Source organism: Stomoxys calcitrans, chromosome 1 (assembly GCF_963082655.1).
Source record: "Stomoxys calcitrans chromosome 1, idStoCalc2.1, whole genome shotgun sequence".
NCBI lineage: Eukaryota > Metazoa > Arthropoda > Insecta > Diptera > Muscidae > Stomoxys > Stomoxys calcitrans.
This window is the reverse complement of record NC_081552.1, coordinates 231550893-231573498: the sequence shown is the minus strand read 5'-3', so window position 1 is coordinate 231573498 and position 22606 is coordinate 231550893. Positions and strand designations below refer to the sequence as shown.

At 40.1% G+C, this 22606-nt stretch overlaps 1 protein-coding gene across 1 annotated transcript in view; it reads left to right on the top strand.

Moving 5' to 3' along the window:
• LOC106093382 (acetylcholine receptor subunit beta-like 1) overlaps positions 1-22401 on the top strand; it is a 36541-nt gene extending 14140 nt beyond the window's left edge. The window contains exons 4-7 of the mRNA XM_059364005.1: positions 15094-15248; positions 19080-19524; positions 19587-20183; positions 21968-22401. Of these exons, the coding sequence (XP_059219988.1) occupies positions 15094-15248; positions 19080-19524; positions 19587-20183; positions 21968-22132 (1362 nt within the window). The 3' untranslated portion in view covers positions 22133-22401. The remainder of the gene's footprint in view (positions 1-15093; positions 15249-19079; positions 19525-19586; positions 20184-21967) is intronic.
• Positions 22402-22606: the final 205 nt, after the last annotated feature.

The window sequence follows — 22606 nt, the reverse complement described above, 5'->3', positions numbered from 1 at the left end:
GAGCGGTAAAAAATTGCTGTTTGTGGGGTATTTTGGGAAAGGGGTAGAACCCCGGAAAATTGGTCCTGAAAGTGGTTATCAATTCTTGCTCTACCCCACAATACCTTTTAGGGGGTGTATTTGGGGATTAAGCTAGTCTCCCAAACACTAAGCTCGGAAAATATATCAGCAACGTGCTCTATTCTCATAAATCTATATATCATTTATTTGAACCCCATATTGCTGATTCGTTTTGTAATCTCATTCAAACTCCTTATTGCAAAAGTCAGCAAATATGTCCGGTTTGAGGTATTGGCCTAAAAGCAATAAATATTTAGTTCCACTCTCTTTAAGACCCAAATTGTCTTGGTGAGCAAATACGTCCTTTTTGGGGGTTGTTATTGTGGTGGGACGTCCCCTAGACAGTTGGTCCCTAATGTTGATATCAGATACGTGGTCTACTCCCAAATAGCTTTAATTTAAGCCCCATATTTCCATAGTCGGCAAACATGACCGGCTTGGCGGGTGCTTTGGGGGATGGGCGGCCACTCAGTGAGTTGGCCTTGAAAATATATATCGAATTCGTGTTCCACTCTAAAAACCCTCTTATTTGAGCCTCATATTGCAATGGTCAGCAAATACTTACTATTTGGGTGGTGTTGTGGGGGGCGGGGTGGCTTCATAGACACTTTTCCCGAATATTGATAACAAAGTCGTGCTTTACTCCCAAAGTCCTTTCATTTGAGCCCCATATTGCTATGATCGTAAATTTGTCCCCTTTGGGGGATTTTTTGGGGAGAGGCGGCCCCACAAACACTTGGTCCCATATTTGGATAACAGATTCGTGTTCTACATTCAAATACCTTTTATTTAAGCCCCATATTCCCATGGTCAGTAAATAAGTCCTGTTTGGGGGGTGTTTTGGGAAAGGGGTGGACCCCCAGAAACGTGGTCCCACATTTGGATATCAGATTCGTAGTCTTCTCGCAAATACCTTTCATTTGAGTCCCATATTGCTATGGTCGGTAAATACGTCCAATTTAGGGGTGTTTTGGGGGCTGGGGTGGTGCCCCTAACACTTGGTCCGACAATTGGATATCAGATACGTTTTCTTATCCTAAATACCTTTCTTTTGAGTCCAATATTGTCGTGATTGGTCTAAATATATGTTTGGTAGGTTTTAGGGTGGGGCATCCCCCCTAGGTGCCCCATCCGAAATTTGGATACCAAATTTTTATTTTTAGGGTACTATATGAGAGCACACAAAATTTCGCTTAAATCGCACCACCCATCTCCGAGATCTGGAGTTTCTGAAAATAAGGGTAAGGGGGAGGGTTCAGATATAAAAAAATTTAGTACCCTATTTTCACCACGGGGTAATTATGCACCATCTGTGAAAATTTCAAGAAAATCGGAGCTATATCATGTTATAAACCGATTCGTAGTGAATTTGTCTTAGTTGTTGAAAGACATTTGAGAACACTATGTCCAAAATTTCAGGCAAATCGGACAAAAATTGCGACTTCCAGGGGCTCAAGAAGTCAAATCTGAAGATCGGTTCATATGGGAGCTATATCAGCTTATAGACCGTTTTTGAGCGTACTTGGCGCAGTTGTTAAATGTCATAACAGAACACCATGTGCACAATTTCAGGCAAACCGGACAAAAATTGCGGCTTCCAGGGGCCCAAGAGGTCAAATCGGGAGATCGGTTTATATGGGAGCTATATCAGCTTATAAACGGATTCGGACCGTACTAAGCACAGTCGTTGAAAGTCTTAACAGAACACAACGTGCAAAATTTCAGCCAAATCGGACAAAAATTGCAGCTTGTATGAGCTCAAGACTTCAAATCGGAAGATCGGTTAATATGGGAGCTATATCAGGTTATAGATCGATTTTGAACCGTAATCGGCACAGTTGTTGAAAGTCGTAACAGAACAATGAAAGTCGTAACAGAACACTGCGTGAAAAATTTCAGCCAAATCGAACAAAAACTGCAGCTTCCAGGGGTTTAAGAAGTCAAATCGGGAGATCGGTTTGTATGGGAGCTATATCCGAATCTGAACCGGTATGGCCCATTTGCAATCCCCAACGACCTACATCAATGAGAAGCATATTTGCAAAATTTCAAGTGGCAAAATTTACGCGTTCGACCGCTATCGTGATTTCGACAGACGGACGGACGGACATGGACATCGGACATCGACTCAGAATGCCGAGACGATCAGATAATATATTCTTCATGGGATTGCAGATCAATATTTCGAGGTTTTACAAACGGAATGACTAGATTAGCATACCCCATCTTATGGTAATTTGCAAATTTTGCCCATGAATATACCTCGAAAGAACAGGGGGAAACTTCCCAAATAGCAATGAGTGCAGTCTGATTCAAGTTTTTAAGCTCAATGATAAAGGGCCTCCTTTTTATAGCCGAGTCCGAACGGCGCACAACAGTGAGACACCTCTTTGGAGAGAAGTTTGTACATGGCATAGTACCCCACAAATGTTGTCAGCATTAGGAGGGGAAAACCACCGCTGACAATTTTTCCTGATGGTCCTGCCAGGATTTGAGCTCAGGCGTTCAGCGTCATAGGCTAACCTCTGCGCTACGGTGGCCTCCTCCATCCTATGGTGGTGGGTAAAATAATTGGTCAATATGGCAGTTATATCTAAACTTAGTCCGATATGGCCCATTTTTTAATCGTATGACGGGAGGCGTAAAAAAATATACTGTTTCAAATATCAGCGAATTCGGGTAATAAATAAGGCTTCTACGGCCTTAAGACCCTAAACAAATAGGTAAATCGGTCTATATGGTAAAATTGCAAATTTTGCCCATGAACATTCCACTAAGGACCAGGGGCAAACTTCTCACATATCAATGAGTGCAGTCTGATTCAAGTTTAAGCTCAATGATAAGAGACCTCCTTTTTATAACCGAGTCCAAACGGCGTGTCACAGTGCTACACCTCTTTGGAGAGAAGTTTGTACATGGCATAGTACCCCACAAATGTTGTCAGCATTAGGAGGGGAAAACCACCGCTGACAATTTTTCCTGATGGTCTCGCCAGGATTCGAACCCAGGCGCTACGTTGGTCTCCGTGGGGCTCATAGTTAACCCTTATCGGCCGGGGAGCGGCCCCAGTCACATAGCTGAAAAAGGAATATAGATTCATGCTTCAGTCTTATGGACGATAAAGATGTCTTGATTGGTTTGGGGGGTGTTTTGGGGTGGGTCGGCCATCCAGACGTTTTACACTAAGAATAAAAGGTAGATTCGTACTCTACTCTCAAATACCTTTTATTTAAGTACAATTGTGCCATGAGCAATAAATAAATCCTGTGTGGGGTTCTTTTTGGGGATAGACGATCTCTAAGAGATTTTGCCCCGAATGTTAATGTCAATTCCGTGCTCCACTTTAAAAGATCTCTCATTTGAGTCCCACATTGCCACGGTCCGTTTTGGGCGTAGAGCGGCCCGCAAACACTGGGCGCCACTTTTGGATATCTCATTCGTTTCCTTGTCTCAAATATCTTTTATATTGTCCCATAATGTCATGATTGGTCTTTATATGTAATTGGCGGACTTTGGGGCTGGGGCGGCTTCCCTAGGTAACCTACCCCAAATTTGGCTACCAAATTTTTGTTTTAGTTTACTGAAAGAGAGGATACAAAATTTCGCTGAGTGGCCAATTCAACCTAAATTTCCGAGATCTTGATCTTGACCGATTATTAAACTTAGGGTAAGGCGGAAGGTGCGCGTAACTTCAGATGTCAAAAAAATTAAATACCCTATATCAAATCGGTTAGAATTGCGACGTATAGGGGCTCAAACCATATTTGGCAGGGTGCTGAAGGTCTTAGGAAAAGTCTTTGTACAAAATTTTAGCCAAATCGGATAAGAACTGCGCACAAGAAGTATAATCGGAAGATCGGCTTATATGGGAGCTATATCAGGTTATGGTCGGTATGTTATCCTGGCGAGAACATTAGCAAAAATGTTCAGCTTTGGTTAACTCCTCCAAATGATGGCGACATTTCTGAGGAACTATATCTGGTTATAAACCTAATTGGACCGTACTTGGCACAGTTGTTGGAAGTCATAACGTAGTACTAAGTGTAAAATATCTGCCAAATTGGATGAAAATTGTAGCTTCCAGGGGCCCAAGAAGTCAAATCGGGAGATCGGTGTATACGGGAGCTATATTAGGTCATACCACGATTTGGACCGTATTTTGCACAGTTGTTGGAAGCCATAACGGAACACCGCATGCCAAATTTTAGCCAAATAAGACAAAAGTTGCGACTTCCCGGGGCTCAAGAAGTCAAACCGAGAGATCGGTTAATATGGGAGCTATTCAGGTTAAACACCGATTTGAACCGTACTTGACACAGTTGTTGGAAGTCATAACGTAACACTATGCGCAAAATTTCAGCCAAATCGGTCAAAAATTGTGGCTTTCAGGGGCTCAAGAAGTCAAATCGGGAGATCGGTTTATTGAGATATATATCCAAATCTGAAACGATATGGCCCATTTGCAATCCCCTACGACCTACATCAATATAAAGTATCTGTGCAAAATTTCAGGCGGCTAGCTTTACGCGTTCGATCTCTATGGTGTTTTCGACAGACGGACGGACATGGCTATATCGACTCAGGATGCCGAGACGATCAAGAATATATATACTTTATGGGGTCCTAGATCAATATTTTCAGGTGTTGCAAACGGAATGACTAGATTGGTATACCCCCATCCTATGGTAGTGGGTATAAAAATGCATTAAGTTCGGCCGGGTCAAACTTTGCATACCCAATACCTCGGATGTATATATTAACCAATTTTCGTCATAGCATCTATGTCTAAATATAGTCCGATCTCTACCATATTCAAAAAAGCTATGTAAGGGACTAACAAAAATTATTGAATCAAATTCATCGGTTAAAAAATGCACCTTTTATGGGCCTAAGGCCAGCCATGTCCAAAAAAAGTCCAATCTGAACCATATTGAACATGAATATCGAAGAGCCTAGCACAGCCCACTGTGTCAAATTTCAGCGTAATCGTGTTATAATCCTGATTTTATTGTTCCAAGAAATTAAATCGAGAGATTAGTATATATGGCGGCTATATCCAAATATAACCCGATCTTGACCATACTCAGTACGAATGTCGAAGGGTTTAGTGCAACTCATTGTGTCCAATTTCAGCAACATCGATTGATAAATTAACCCTTTATGAGCTTAAAACATTAAATCAGGAGATCGGTATATATGGCAGCTATATCCAAATCTGGGCAGATCTGGGCCGTATTGAGCAGGGATGTTCCAACAGACGGACATGGCTAGATCGACTTAGATGTTTACGACGATCAAGAATATATATACCTTATAGGGTCGGAATGACAAAATAAATATATACTTCCATCCTTCGGTGATGGGTATAAGTTAGGTTAGGTTGAAAAGAGGCTGCGGATATTAATTCGCCCCATGCCACTATGGACATACACCTAAGTCAGTAATCGGCTTGCTGTGCGCTCTAAATACTAAACAAGCAACCTCAAAACTTGAGGATGGGAGCAGAAAATCTAAGTTAGTTAGGAATTCCGTGGTACTTACAAAATCATTATTGTTTTCCATGCCACGCCCCTAAGTTGGTTCATGTCTGGTATTGTGAGCCCACCTATGTGCTGGTATCTGTTAGCCGGGAAATTACATAGGAAATGCGCCAACGTCTTTTCATTTTCTCGCGTGCCCTACACATGCTATCACTGCCGCACCGATTTTCCATAAGTCAGCTCGTAGTCCTATGTGTCCCGTTATAATACCGCAAGCTATATTGACCTCCTTCTTACTTCCTTTCAGTAATAGCCTTGTCTTCTCGTGATCTGGACCTCCCCATAAGATTGTTGCCTTTTTACCGACCGTTTTGCTGTTCCAGAGGGTTACATGCGCATTCGTCGCCCACGCCTTATTAATTCGGACTGCGTCGACCCGAAAGGCTTCGGGTTAACCAAGTTTATTGACGGCAGTTCTCTGGCTTTCACTGCCAAATCTTCTGCTTTCTCATTTCCAGTTACTCCGCTATGGCCCGGCACCGAAACGAAGCGGATCGTTCCATTCTCAGAGAAGGTGTTAATTTCCTTCTTACATTCCAAGACTGTTCGTGATCTTTCCATCCTGGTTGTTATTGCCCTTATGGCCTGTTTACTGTCCGTAAAGATGTTCATACTCGACGTCTTCGCGTTAATACTTCATCACCTCACGCATTCCGTGATCGCCCGGATCTCCGGCTGGAGGACGATATTATGGTCAGGGTATAAAAATGGTATGGCATCCAAAGAGGTGTCGCACTGCAGCACGCCGTTCGGACTTGGCTATAAAAATGAGGCCCTTTATCATTGAGATTAAACTTGTATCGGACAGCACTCATTGATGTATGGAAAATTTGCCTCTGTTCCTTAATGGAATTTTCATGAGCAGGATAGGGGTATACTAATCTAGTCAAACCGCTTGTAACACCTCGGAATATTGACCTGAGATCCTATAAAGCATATGCATATATTCTTGATGGTCCTGACGTACTGCGTCGATCTAGACATGTCCGTCCATCTGTCGAAATCACTATATCGTAGGAACGATTTAAGAAATTCCCTTGAAATGCTGCACAGTTACTTCTTATCAATGTAGGTCATTGCAAATGGGCCATATCGGATCAGATTTGTATATAGCCCCCATACAAACCGATTTCCGGATATGACTTCTTGATCCCACAGTTACCTAAATTTTCATTCGATTTGTCTGAAATTTGGCATAAGGATTTTCGTTTTGACTTCCAATATCATTATCGAGTATGATCCGAATCGGTCAATAAACTGGTATATTCCCTATAAACCAATTCCTGGATTTGACTTCTCAAGCCCCTAGAAGCCTCAATTTTCTTCTAATTTGGCACAAAGATTTCAGCTGTGACTTCCAACATCCATGCCAAGTATGAAGCGAATCGATCTATATACCGGTATAGCCCCCATATGAACCGATTCCTGGAGTTGACTTCTTGAGCTCCTAGAGGCCTCAATTTTCATCCAATTTGGCTGAAATTTGACACAAAGACTTGTGTTTCGACTTCCAGTGACCGAACCAAGAATCTTTATACTGTTATAGACCCCTTATATACCGAATCCCCGATATGGCTTCTTTAGACCAAAGCAGTCGCAACAGATTCCCGATTGGATTGGATTGTTCAAATACAAACTGAGTTAATAAATGCAAATTTTTAGCGGAATCCTTGGTGATGGCTAACAAGATTCTGCCCAAAAAGTTATTAGCATACGTCAGTGGGATAGAATCATAACAATTAGTAAAATATATGCCACTTGAGAACAGATAGAGATAACGCTATAAAATAGAAAATTTAAACGGTGAGAGTTTAGTTGTTATTGAGATCGTATTTCAAAGCCCTTGGTGGCCCGGGCGCCATTTGGTTGGCCCCTAACAATGGACACCTCAGCATTTCGGAAAATTGTTCTGGCTACCGAATCTTCATCTGTGGTCCGATTTTCAACATTTTTGCTGGATAGTGCTTAAAAATACATACTTTGTCTTTCTCCTTTGTAAATAGGGCATATTGAAGATGCGTTTTTAGTGAAGTTTGAACAATAAAATTCCCTCGAGTTCTCAATATGCAAAGCCAAGATACCCCATCCGGTTTTTATACTCACCACCATAGGATGGGGTGTACTAATCCAGTCATTCTGTTTGTAACACCTCGAAATATTGATCGGAGACTCCATAAAGTATATATATTATGGATCGTCTTGACATTCTGATTCGATCTAGCCATGTCCGTCCGTCCGTCTATCGAAATCACGATAGCGATCGAAAGCGTAAAAGCTAGCCACTTGAAATTTTATACTTTTAATTGATGTAGGACGTTGGGGATTGCAAATGGGCCATATTGGTTCAGATTTGGATATAGCTCCCATATAAACCGATCTCCCGATTTGACTTCTTGAGCCCCTGGAAGCCTCAATTTTTGTCCGATTTGGCTGAAACAACTGTGCTAAGTACGGTCCGAATCAGTCTATAATCTGATACAGCTCCCATAGAAACCGATCAACCGATTTGCCTTCTTGAGCCCTTACAAGTCGCAATCCGATTTGGCTAAAATTGTGCATTTAGTGTTATGTTACGACTTTCAACAACTGTGCCAAGTACGGTCCGAATCGGTCTATAACTTGATGTAGCTCCCATATAAACCGATCTCCCGATTTGACCTTTTGAGCCTTTACAAGACGCTAAAGTTTTGCATGTAGTGTTCCATTATGACTTCCAACAACTGTGCCAAGTACGCTCCAAATGGGTCTATAACCTGATATAACTGTCATGTAAACCGTTCTCTCGATCATCCTTGTGCGGTTCCCAGAAAAATGTAGAATAAAATAAAATTAGGTCCTTCAACTAAATTTATATTGTATAAATTTATTGCAGAATCCATGGGGTGGGTTCCCAAGATTCGGTCCGGCCGAACTTAGCCCGCTTTTACTTAATATAAAATAAAAGATGATCTTCGCCTTAACAGGCTAAAAAGCTTTAGAAGAACTAAAATTGTTATGATTTACACTTTTTTTTTCTTTATTCGAAAAACTATACAAAATTTACTTTACTTTAGTTGGCTATGAAAACAACATTAGCCGAGCTACGAATAGCCATCCATGCGTCTCGATCTTCTACCCTCCTTCTCCAATCTCTGACACCAAGTTCCGAGATATTTTTCTCCTCTTTATTTGAATCGATATTACGGTCCACATAATTTAAAGTTTGAAGATTATTTCATGCAAATGTTGACCGTGCGCAGTCAAACGGTCCATCCGCTTAGTCCAATTTTGGCCAACATTCCGACCGGTATCTCACGAATAAATGCTTCAATGTTGTCTTCCAATTTCCAACTGAAGTGGGATTTTCGGTATAGACATGCGATTTAACGTAGCCCCACAAAAAATAGTCTGAAGGCGTTGAATCGCACGATCTAAGCGGCAAATTGATCGGTCACGTCAAATAAAATGTAAACCGAACTCGCCTCTCAACAAGTCTATTGTTGCGTGTGCATGGCATGTGGCGCCACATGTGCTGTTAAAACCACATGTCATGCAAATTATGCTCTTGCATTTTGTGAAAAAAAAGTTGGATATCATCTCACGGTAGCGCTCACCATTCACAGTTACGTTACGATTCGCATCATCTTTGAAGAAGTACGGTCCAATGATGCCACCAGCCCATGAACCGCACTAAACTGTGACTTTTTCTGGATGCATCGGTAGCTCTTGCAATGCTTCTGCCTGATCTTTACTCCAAAATCGACAATTCTGCTTAATTACGTAGCCATTGAGCCAAAAATTACCAACATAATGACTTGTTTCGATAAAGGCAGATAAGTATGGCAATCAAGAAATTGAAGACAAGAGGTGAATAATGGATTGGATACTCTGTCAACACTTACTGGACATTTCTGGATACGATAAATTAAACATGACACACTTTAACACACGTAAGATGCAGTGCTGTATGTTGCCTTATGAACCAATCATCAGAATACGTTTTTTTTCTATTAATAGGATGTTCTCCAAAAATACAAAACTTTCCGGAAAGGGCTCGCTTATTTATTCAATTCTTAAATATCTCGACTGAAAACTTGTTTTCCCCGTTTTGAAGATTGCAGCTAAAGATAAGCAAACTTAATTTAATGATGATCATTTTCCAACTTTTTAAGGAGACATTTCTTTTGGTGAAAGTTATTTATTTGACATTAAGGAGATCGGCTTATATGGGAGCTATATCAGGTTATAGACCGATTTGGACCGTACTTGGCACATAACAGAACACTATCCTCAAAATTTCAGCCAAATCGGATAAAAATTGCGGCTTTCAGGGGCTCAAGAAGTCAAATCGGGAGATCGGTTTATATGGGAGCTTTATCCAAATCTGAACCGATATGACTCATTTGCAATCCCCAACGACCAACATCGATATTAAGTATCTGTGCAAAATTTCAAGCGGCTAGCTTTCGTAATTTTTCGAGCATATTCCACCCCAAGATCATTTAAACCCAATGCTTTCTATTCAAAGAATAGCATATCAAAGATTTCATAAAGAATGTGCTGTTGGTCAAAAACACTTTGACTGGCATGGTGGATCGCCATTTCTGATATGACATGTATCTTCATCAACACCTTTGTCAAATTGATTAAAATGCTCTGAAATACCCAACAATTATCGAGTACGGTGTAAAGCACGTTTTTTTAAATCAAAATGAAAGAGCTTAAACAGACCAACCAAACGAACCGGACCGCTGCTGTGCCGTAGGTCAATTTGGTCCACGCACAAAAAGCATTTCCAGTGACATTCAACGAAGTGCACAAAAAACCCAGAACACATGAACATTGCCAAACACATCATCATTGTGTTTTGTTGATCTAAGCATTGATGAGAAAGTTAGTCTTTCTGTTCAGTTTCAGAACAAAAGCATGCTCTACACCGTACTCAATAGTCGTTGGGTATGTAGAGCACCCTAGTCAATTTGATAAAAGTGTTGATGAAGAAAAATGGCGTATCAGAAATCGCGATCCACTATGCCGGTCAAAGTGTTTTTGGCAACAGCACATGGGAAAATGCCCATCTCCATGTTTTTTTTTTAATTTCTTGCAGAATATTACGAATACGCAAAACATCTCAAAATTAGATCCGAGAAGGACCTAAGGGGTCTTAAGAATTTTTAACCCAGTTAACCTATGCAATATGGGTATCAAATGAAAGATACGAAGGAGTAGATTGCGATAAATATGTAAAAAATAAATAAAACTCTAAAAGAAAGAAAACAAGTAAAAGTGTGCTAAGTTCGGCCTGACCGAATCTTATATACCCTCCACCATGGATTGCATTTGTCAAGTTCTTTGAATGTCTTTATCAAATAAAAGAAAACACCAGTCATAGCAAAGCACCACCTCCAAAATTTTAGGCTTATCGAGTAACAAATGCGCCATCCAGAGACTCAAAAAGTCAAAGTGGGAGATCGGTTTATATGGCAGCTATATCAGGTTCGATTTAGACCATACATGGAACAGTCGTTGGAAGTCATACAAACAGCGTATGCAAAATTTCAACTATATTGGATAAGAAATGCGCCCTCTAGAAGCTCAAGAAGTCTAATCGAGAGACTGATTTATATGGTGGATATATCAGAATATGGACTGATTTAGACCATACTTGACACAGTTGTTCGAAGTCATAACGAAACACTTCATGCTAATTTCGGCCAGATCGCATAAAAATTCCGCTCTCTAGAAGCCCAAGAAGTCAAGACCCAACATCGGTTTATATGGCGGCTATATCAGGTTATGAACCGATTTGAACCATACTTAGCACAGGTGTTGGAATTCATAACGAACCACGTCATGCTAAATTTCAATCAAATCGAATAGGAATTGCGTCCTCTAGAGGCTCAAGTACTCTAATCGGGAGACCTGTTTATATGGCGGCTATATCAGGTTATGGACTGATTTAGACTATACGTAGCACAGTTATTTGGAGTCATACCAGACCACTTGATGCAAAATTTCAGCCAAATCGAATAAAAATTCCGCCCTCTAGAAGCTCGAGAAGTCAAGACCCAAGGTCTGTTTATATGGCAGCTGTATCAGGTCTGATACAACCGATTTAGACCATACCAGGCACAGTTATCGGAAGTGATACAAAAATGAATAAGATCAAATTAATAGGATAAGAATTGCTCCCTCCGGATGCTCAAGAAGCCAAGACCCCAGATCAAGCGCTTAGCTTTACTCCTTCGGAAGTAAGCGGGCTTTTCACAGACGGACGGTCGGACAGACGGGCGGACATCGTTATATCGACTTAAAATGTCATGACGATCAAGAATATATACTTTATGGGGTCTTAGAGTATTTTTTCCAGGTGTTACAAACGGAATGACGAAGTTAGTAAATTTAAAAAAAAAAAATCGCGCGTTCGCACATCTATGGTAATTTAAACCTTGGTATTTTTCATTTAATACCTACATTGCTTATGTTACATGGTGCAAACTTTTCAACACCCTGTAGGTTCTTCCCGAGTCCAATTTTTAGGCCTGTTTTAGCATATTCAAATCTACTCGACAATACCTTTAATTTGATACCCAAATTGCCTAGGTTGGTCTACTTACTCCTAGGGGGGATTTTGGTCCCCTCGGAGGCCCAGGGGCCTTTGCCCCAAAAATGGACTTCTGATTCGTATTTCTGGGTTCAACCCACATTTACATACCAAATTTCAGCAAAATGGGTGGTGCGCCCTGTAAAATGCATTTTTTCCCAGCACACTCTAGCTAAACTTTAAGAAAGCATTTGCTACGCTTTTCTTTGAATAAACAAGTAAGAGCGTGCTAAGTTCGGCCGGGCCGAATCTTATATACCCTTCATCATGGATAGCATTTGTCGAGTTCTTTTCTCGGAATCTCTTTTTGCGCGGTATCTCTTTTTAAGCAAACAAAGAAAAATGAATAAGAACCGTTATGCTATTAGAGCTATATGAAATCCAATTGGGACCATAAATAAATTGAATGGTTAACATTATAGAAGTCATTGTGTAATATTTCATTCCATTCGGATAAGAATTGCGCCTTGTAGGGGCTTAAGAAGCAAAATCGGGGGTCGGTTAATATCAGAGCTGTATCAAGCTTCAGACCATATTTGACACGTATGTTGAAGGTCATGGGAGAAGCCGTTGTTCTAAATTTTGGGCCAAATCGGATAAAAATTGTGTCTTTTATCGGCTCAAGAAGTCAAGATCCCAGATCGATTTTAATGGCAGCTATATCAGGTTATGGACTGATTTCAACCATACTCAGCACAGTTGTTGGAAGTCATAATAAAACACCTCGTGCAAAATTTCAGCCGAATCGGATAAGAATTGCGCCCTCTAGAGGCTCAAGAAGTCAAGACCCAAGATCGGGTTTAATGGCAGCTATATCAGGTTATGGATCGATTTGAACCATACTTGGCACTGTTGTTGGAAGTCATAATAAAACACCTCGTGCAAAATTTCAGCCAAATCGGACAAGAATTGTGCCCTCTAGTGCTTCAAGAAGTCAAGACCCGAGATCGGTTTATATGGCAGCTATATCAGGTTATAGACCGATTTGAACCACACTTGGCACGGATATTGAAAGTTATAGCAAAACGCGTCGTCCAAAATTTCATTCCAATCGGATAAGAATTGTGCCCTATAGAGGCTCAAGAAGTCAAGATCCGCGATCGGTTTTAGTGGCAGCTATATCAGGTTATGGACCGATTTCAACCATACTCGACACAGTTGTTGGAAGTCATAATAAAACACCTCGTGCAAAATTTCAGCCAAATCGGACAAGAATTGTGCCCTCTAGTGCTTCAAGAAGTCAAGACCCGAGATCGGTTTATATGACAGCTATATCAGGTTATGGACCGATTTGAACCATACTTGGCACAGATGTTGAAAGTCATAATAAAACATATTATGCTAAATTTCAGCCAAATCGGATGAGAATTGCGCCCTCTAGCGGCTCAAGAAGTCAAGACCCGAGATCGGTTTATATGGCAGCTATATCAGGTTATGGACCGATTTGAACCACACTTGGCACAGTTGTTGAAAGTCATAGCAAAACGCGTCGTCCAAAATTTCATTCCAATCGGATAAGAATTGCACCCTCTAGAGACTCAAGAAGTCAAGACCCAAGATAGGTTTATATGACAGCTATATCAGCTTATGGACCGATATGGCCCATTTACAATCCCAACCGAGCTACACTAATGAGAAGTATTTGTGCAAAATTTCAAGCGGCTAGCTTGAAAGTTAGCGTGCTTTCGACAGACAGACGGACAGACGTACGGACAGACGGACGGACGGACAGACGTACGGACAGACGGACGGACGGACAGACAGACGGACGGACGGACGGACGTACGGACATGACTAGATCGGCTTAAAATGTCACAACGATCATATATTCTAGATCGTTGTCACATTTTAAATCGATCTAGCCATACTTGCTGGGGTCTTAGAGGTATATTTCGAAATGTTACAAGCACAATTACGAAATTAGTACACCCCCATCCTATGATGGAGGATATAAAAAACGTTAAATTTAAATGATATTGAGCTGAAATATGCTCGAAAAATCTCGATAACATCGTTATTTTAAAGTTTTGGATGTAAGGAAATATGTTAAGTTTTCGGTCAACTTTTTTTGTGTGTTTTTTTGTTTCATAGAAACCCTAGTCATCATGTTAATAACAAATTGGAATTATATACTTGAAATGGCTATGTGGAAGATGCGATAACTTCATTTATCGATACTAATACCAATGAGCAGAAATGTTTATTTTTTTATTGTAAATAGTGTATTTATACTAACACCAATTAAATTTATTTTTAAGTTTTTTTTTCATATACCAGCAATAAAGAAATATTTTGTAAAAAAAAACTGAAAGCAATGGTTAAAAAAAATAATAATAATAACAAATAGCAGAAGAACCAAGCATCAAATATCAATCTTATGTTTGAACTAACCCTAATGTTAATAATTGACTTGCAGTATTTGTTTTGAATATAAATCTCACTATCTTTCTAATTGCCAAAGACAACGATCACTGATTTGTTTTTTTTTTTTTTCTATAAACTTCTTCTTATTTCCTCTATACGTGTATGAAAATAAACCACTCTTCGTAATGACTCTGTCTCTCTCTCTCTCTCACACACACCCACACACATTTTTTATATATATATATATATGAATAAAATCGATAAATCTGTAAAATTTTAAATAAACTATGTATCGAAATTTGCAAAAAATTATCAAAATTAAATTCTTAAAACTTTATCACATAAACATTTTCTTTTCGATCCAATCTAAAACAAATAAAACAAAATACACGATTTGCAAATCGTTCACTTTCCTACGAACCCCGCTCACATGTTTTGCTCGATATAAAAACCAAAAACCAAAAATCAAATACCAAAACCAATCACAATCAATCAATTTTTCACAAAACTCGCTACGCGCGCCCCCTCCCGTCCACGACCCTCCAGAATGAGAAAAATCAAATTATGAAATCAAACGTATGGTTACGTTTGGTTTGGTATGATTATCAATTACAATGGGACGAAGCTGATTACGGCGGCATCGGTGTTCTGCGTCTGCCGCCCGATAAGGTTTGGAAACCGGATATTGTATTGTTCAATAAGTGAGTACATTTACAATTATCATAACTCATCCATACATCTAACACACATACATACACATACTCGGTGGTCATTAATAATGTTTATGGATTTACATGGATTTATGAGATGTGGGAATTGTTGAAAAAAAAGAAGATTTCTAGGGGAATCACACTTGGAATATGGATAAGATTTGGGATGAGTTTAATTAAATAGCTTAAAGATTTTCAACATCGCCCATCAGTGGCAATACAAATGGTATCGACAGTGAAATAGTCACGCAAGTGGCAAAAATACAGCTCACCACTTTCAAATTTACCGAAAAAGCACCGCAGCAATGATGAAACCACTTATCCGAAGTACATTTCTTACCACTGATCTCTGTTCCAGATATGTGAACAGCCTATAGAGCTGGGAGCCTTACATAGGAAACACCGTGATGCAACATGAGGCCATTAGAATTTAAATTCATGTACATGCCCAGTGGCCACCGTAGTGCAGAGGTTAGCATGTCCGCTGAACGCCTGGGTTCGAATCCTGGCGAGACCATCAGAAACAATTTTCAGCGGTGGTTTTCCCCTCCTAATGCTGCCAACAATTTGTGAGGTACTATGCCATGTAAAACTTCTCTCCAAAGAGGTGTCGCACTGCGGCACGCCGTTCGGACTCGGCTCAAAAACGGGAGGCCCCTTATCATTGAGCTTAAAAATTTGAATCGGACTGCACTCATTGATATGTAAGAAATTTGCCCCTGTTCCTTAGTGGAATGTTCATGGGCAAAATTTGCAATTTGCAATGTACATGCCCAGTGAACCAAACGTTCAGAATTCGGTCAGAAGTCTGTATGAAAGTTGGAAAATTTATCCGAATTCAGATCCGAAGTGTGTCTGAAATCTTAACGAAAAAGCAAGTAAGAGCGTGCTAAACGCGACCCGACCGAATCTTATATACCGTCCACCATGGATCACATTTGCCGAGTTCCATGCGCAGTATCTCTTTATAGGCAAACAAAGAATATTGAATAAGAACTGTTATGGTATTGGAGCTATATCAAGTCCGATTCGAACCATAAATGAATGCTGAACATTGTAGAAGTCATTGTGTAATATTTAAGTTCATTCGGATAAGAATTGCGCCTTGTAGGGAGGGGCTCAAGAAGCAAAATCGGATCATCGCCCTATAGAGACTCATAAAGTATTATCAGGAGATCGGTTTATATGAGAGCTATAACAAGTTATGGACCGATTTAAACCATACTTGGTACATTTGTTGGAAGTCAAAGCAAAACACCTCATGTAATTTCAGCCAAATCGGATAATAGTTTCGCAGCTGTAGCAGGTTATGGACTGATTTAGACCACAATTGAGACGATTGTTGGAAGTTAAAACAAACCACGACTTAGAAACATAAATACTCGGATACTAATTCGAATAATCCCAATTGTTACACGCCGGGATCCTATGCGGGGTAGTGAAAGAAACTCCTTGCGTTTTCAGTTTAAAATTCGTCTACTTTGTAAACGTCAATACTAGATAGAGCGAGACTCTGATTGTAGTCCCAAGGACTACTCACAGTCGCAGTGCTAGGGTAAAGGGCTCTGTTGCACTTCTAAATTCAGATAAGCTCCAACACAATCTTAGAATTCTTAGTTAGAGAATTTTCTAAAAGTGTTTGATACTAATATGCGTATTTTTATACCCTAAGCGTATTTTTATACCCACCACCTTAGGATGGGGGCATATTCATTTTGTCATTCCGTTTGCAAAACATCGAAATATCCATTTCCGACCCTATAAAGCACATAAATTCTTGATCGTCATAAAAACCTAAGGCGATCTTGCCATGTCCGTTCTTCCGTCCGTCTGTCTGTTGAAATCACGCTACACTCTTCAAAAACGAAGATATTGAGCTAAAATTTTGCACAGGTTCCTTCTTCGTTCATTGGCAGGTAAAGTTCGAAGATGAGCTATATCGGACTATATCTTGATATAGGCCCCATATAGGCAAAAGCCACATTTATTATTCGATTTTGCTGAAATTTGGCACAGTAAGCTTTGTTAGGCCACTTGGTATCCTCCTTTAATTTGGTTCAGATCGATCCAGATTTGGATATATCTGTCATATAGACCGATCCCTCGATTTAAGGTCTTGGGCCCATAAAAGGCATATTTCTTGTCCGATGACGCCGAAATTTGGGAGAGTGAGTTAAGTAAGGCCCCTCAACATCTTTTTGCAATATGGCCCAGATCGGTCCATATTTGGATATAGCTGCCATATAGACCGATCTTTCGATTTTAGGTCTTGGGCTCATAAAAGGCGCTTTTATTGTCCGATTTCGCTGAAATTTGGAACAGTGAGTTGTGTTAGGCGATTCGACATTCTTTTTTAATTTGGCCCAGATTTATCAAGATTTGGGTATAGTTGTCATATAGACCGATCTCTCGATTTAAGGTCTTGGGGCCATAAAAGGCGCTTTTATTGTCCGATTTCGCCGAAATTCAGGACAGTGAGTGGTGTTAGGCCCCTCGATATCCTTTTTGAAGATGGCCCAAATTAGTCCAGATTTGGATATAGCTGCCATATAGACCGATCTTGCATTTTAAGCTCTTGGCCCTATGAAAGGCGCATTTATAACCGATTTCGCTGAAATTTTACACAGTGACTTATGTTAGGCTTTTTGCCATCCGTGTCCTATATAGTTCAGATCGGTCTATATTTGGATCACCAATATTGAATCAAAATTGAAAAGTGACTTGTATTTATTAGACCACTCAATGTCCATGCCGAATTTGGTGCAAATCGGACCATATTTGGATATAGCTGCTATGGGGGCATAAATTATGCATTTTTCATCGGATCATGACAAAATGAGGTATACATATATATACCAGAGGTGGTATATATGTTACCTGCTGGGCCGAACTTAATGCCGTTTTGCTTGTTTTTCATAACAGTATTCCGAACATGGGATGATTTTATTTATGCCCAGCACCTTCTTCCGTCTTTTGTATAAATACCTATACATGAGTACCGATTCGAGGATTTGACTCTGTCTTTGCTGTGATTCGACCATTTAAGCAAAGACTAGTACCTTTTGAACGCCTAATAAAGTGTTTGAGCTAAGTTTTTAATGCAGGCATCTACCTAGCTACTATGATGGTCTAATAATGCAGCATTTAGAACCTGAAGTTGCTTTTTATACGCAAGCCACCGCCCACAACATTTACCGCATTGGCTCCAAATTGCTCCCAAGTATTTCGTCCCGTACGCTTCCCTTTCTAAGTACCCATACTGGGTTTACAGTCTTACTGCGTCCATGGACAACAATCCAATAATCACGCAGAGGGTCGAAGTCCTTCTTGGATTACTTGCCTCCCATGTTGTTAGATTAAATTACACCAATCTGTGCTCCTAGTCAAGTAAAAAATCGGCACCATGTAGCTATAAGATGAACTTGAAAATAAATTCTTACAGGGTGCCAGCCTTACAGGGTGAAACCATACAGGCCCGTATTGAAAGTGGGTAGTTTAGGGCATACAAAAATTTTCAGCTATATCATAGCAAAAGAAATATTTAAGTAATTAGTAAAGTAATAACGACGGATTATTCTGTTTCATCCCAATTATAAAATCACTCACATCATTCCACAACAATCACCATCTCATTTGTAGACACTCGGTAAAAAAAAACAAAAACGGTTCCAATGTACTTAAATTTGTAGAGAAAGAAAACTGCAGTTTTAGGAAATTTCCTTTGGAATATTTCTTAATGATGGCTTTAGAAACTTGTTACTGTTCTCTCCCTAAAAAGTTCGTATCAATTCTAATATAAAAATTTCTTCTCCATCCATCTAGTGCTGATGGCAACTATGAAGTCCGTTATAAATCCAACGTCTTGATCTATCCAACGGGTGAAGTGCTGTGGGTTCCACCTGCCATTTATCAGAGTTCATGCACCATTGATGTCACCTACTTTCCCTTCGATCAGCAGACATGCATTATGAAATTCGGATCGTGGACCTTTAACGGTGATCAGGTGTCCCTGGCCTTGTATAACAATAAGAATTTCGTAGATCTCTCGGATTATTGGAAATCTGGTACATGGGACATCATTGAGGTGCCCGCCTATCTAAATGTCTACGAAGGTGATGGCAATCATCCCACGGAAACCGATATCACATTCTACATCATCATACGAAGGAAGACACTTTTCTACACGGTGAATTTAATTCTGCCCACAGTGTTGATTTCGTTCCTTTGCGTCTTGGTCTTCTATCTGCCCGCTGAAGCTGGAGAAAAAGTGAGTAGATGCCTAGATGGGGCCTCATTAAAATCTGTGTTATTACCATTTTTCATGTCTAGGTCACATTGGGTATTAGCATTTTGCTGTCACTGGTTGTGTTCCTGCTGCTGGTATCGAAGATTCTACCGCCCACATCGCTGGTGCTGCCCCTCATAGCCAAGTATCTGCTATTCACTTTCATTATGAACACCGTGTCCATTCTGGTCACTGTGGTCATCATCAATTGGAACTTTAGGGGACCGCGCACACATCGTATGCCGAATTGGATACGGCGTGCCTTCCTACAGTACTTGCCTGCCATACTGCTAATGAAACGTCCGCGCAAGACCCGCCTGAGGTGGATGATGGAGATGCCGGGCACCAGTGCTCAAACGTATCCCACATCGTATGGCTCACCGGCGGAAATGCCCAAACAGATCAGCGCCATTGGTGGTAAGCAGTCGAAGATGGAAGTTATGGAATTGTCAGATTTACATCATCCTAACTGTAAGATTAATCGTAAAGTGAACAGTGGCGCCGAATTGGGTCTCGGCGATCATGGCCGGAGAGAAAGTGAATCATCCGATTCGATATTGCTGTCGCCGGAAGCGAGTAAGGCCACCGAAGCGGTCGAGTTCATAGCCGAACATTTGAGGAACGAGGATCTATATATTCAGGTAATATGGGGATATTGTTGGCATGGAAATTAAATTCATATATAGAGGGGCCGGGAGGCCCTTCAAACACCTAAGAATACATTTTAATGTCAGATTTGTACTTTACCTTAAAAAACCTTTCATTTGATACCCATACTGCTCAAAGCGATAAAAGTGTCCTGTCCCAAAACTTAAGGTCACATTTTTATGCCAAGTACGTACTCTACTCTTAAATACCTCTCATTTGATACCCATATTGCCCAAAGCGGTAAGTCTCCTGTTGGGTGGTGTTTTTTGAGGTTAGGGGACTCCCCCCGACTGTTAGTGTGACATTTTTAAGTCAAGTTAGTACTCTACTCTTAAATACCTTTCATTTGATACCCATATTGTCGCAGTCGGTAAACAGGTCCGCTCGGGTGGGTTTTGAGATGGGGCGTCCCCCCAGGTTATTGGACCTCAAAAATTTTATGGCAATTTCGTGTTTTTGGGGTGGCATGCGAAATTTCGCTTAAATCGGTGCACCCATCTCCGAGATCTGGCGTTTTGGAAAGTGGTGGTAAGGAGGAGGGTCCGGTCTTCGGATATCACAAAAATTTAGTATTCTATTTTCACCGCGAGCTCCAACACTACCACATGTGCAAATTTCATGAAAATCGGTTCAGCGGTTTTTGAGTCTATATCGAACAGACAAACAAACAACCAAACAAAGCGCAACAATTTCATTTTTATACCCTTCACCATAGGATGGGGGTATACTAATTTCGTCATTCTGTTCGTATATTTAAGTTCGTATATGTAAGTATATATATTCTTGATCGTCATGGCATTTAAAGTCGATCTAGTCGTCGATCTAGTTCGTCCGTCTGTCCGTCGAAAGCACGCTAACTTTGGAAGGAGTAAAGCTAGGCCTTTGAAATTTTGCACAAACATTTTTTTATTAGTGTAGGTCGGTTGGGATTGTAAATGGGCTAAGTCGGTCCATGTTTTGATATAGCTGCCATATAAACCTATCTTGGGACTTGACTTCTAGAACCTCTAAAGGGCGCAATTGTCGTCCGATTTGATTGAAATTTTGCGCGTGGTGTTTTGGAATCACTTTCAACAACTGTGCTAAGTATGGCGCAAATCAGTACATAATCTGATATAGCTGCCATATAGACCGATCTCTCGCTTTAAGGATTTGGGTCCATAAAAGACAATACGCATGTATTGTCCGATGTCGCCGAAATTTGGGACAGTGAGTTGTGTTAGGACCTTCGACATTCTTCAATATGGCTCAGATCGGTCCAGATTTGAATATAGCTGTCATATAGACCGATCTCTCGATTTAAGGTCTTGCGCCCATAAAAGGCGTATTTATTATCCGATTTCGCCGAAATTTGGGACAGTGAGTTGTGTGAAGGCCTTCGACATTTTTCTTCAATTTGGCCCAGATCGGTCCAGATTTGGATATAGCTGCCATATAGACCGATCTCTCGCCTTTATTGCCCGATTTCGCCGAAAATTGGGACAGTGGGTTGTGTTAAGTTCGGCCCGGTCCAACTTAGCACGCTTTGACTAATTTTATCTGATATGGCCTTATATGGCCGTAGCAGCCACAATATTAACTCCACCTTTAATAATTTGTGAGTGAGTTGTTTTATTTTGACGTCAATTTGATGATATTCATTCTTGTGATCAATTTTGCTCGACTCTCTCCACCTTTGGGAAAACCTCAACTAAAGAACTATGAATCTATTACCTGACAAACATTACAATTAAAAAAAAATCTTTGCTAATTGTTTAAAATCTTTGTCTCCTTTCAGACCCGTGAGGATTGGAAATATGTTGCAATGGTTATTGATCGACTGCAGCTGTATTTGTTCTTCATAGTAACCACTGCCGGTACCATAGGCATTTTAATGGATGCCCCACATATCTTCGAATATGTCGATCAGGATCGTATCATCGAAATCTACAGAGGCAAATAGAAATGTTTTAAACAAACTAACAAAACAACAAAAACCAAACTGATTTTTTTTAAACAATAAAAAAATTAAAAACCAAAAACTCAAAATAAAGTTAAACATTGCAATTTGCAACAATAATAATTAGAGAAGGAAAATATAAACAAAAACTAATAAAGAAAAGGAAATTTTTAACATAAGAATAGTAAAAGAAAACAAAAAAACAGCAACCCAAAGAAAAAAAAACCGGCACCAAAGCTAATGAAACACTTCCATAACCAAAACTAAAAAAAAAGAAAAAAAACGTTAAGCAACAAACTGATGAAAATGCTGTGGACATGGATGTAACTCCTCTTCCATTGGCGATAGTAGAATTATCATAGCAAATGCAAATAATTTGACAATTGACACTGTTCCAAGTAATATTTGAGCAATGCTATAGCCCCCTTGAAACATGTAAGTTAAGTTTTTATTGGAGCCTCATCTCATGTGTTTTTG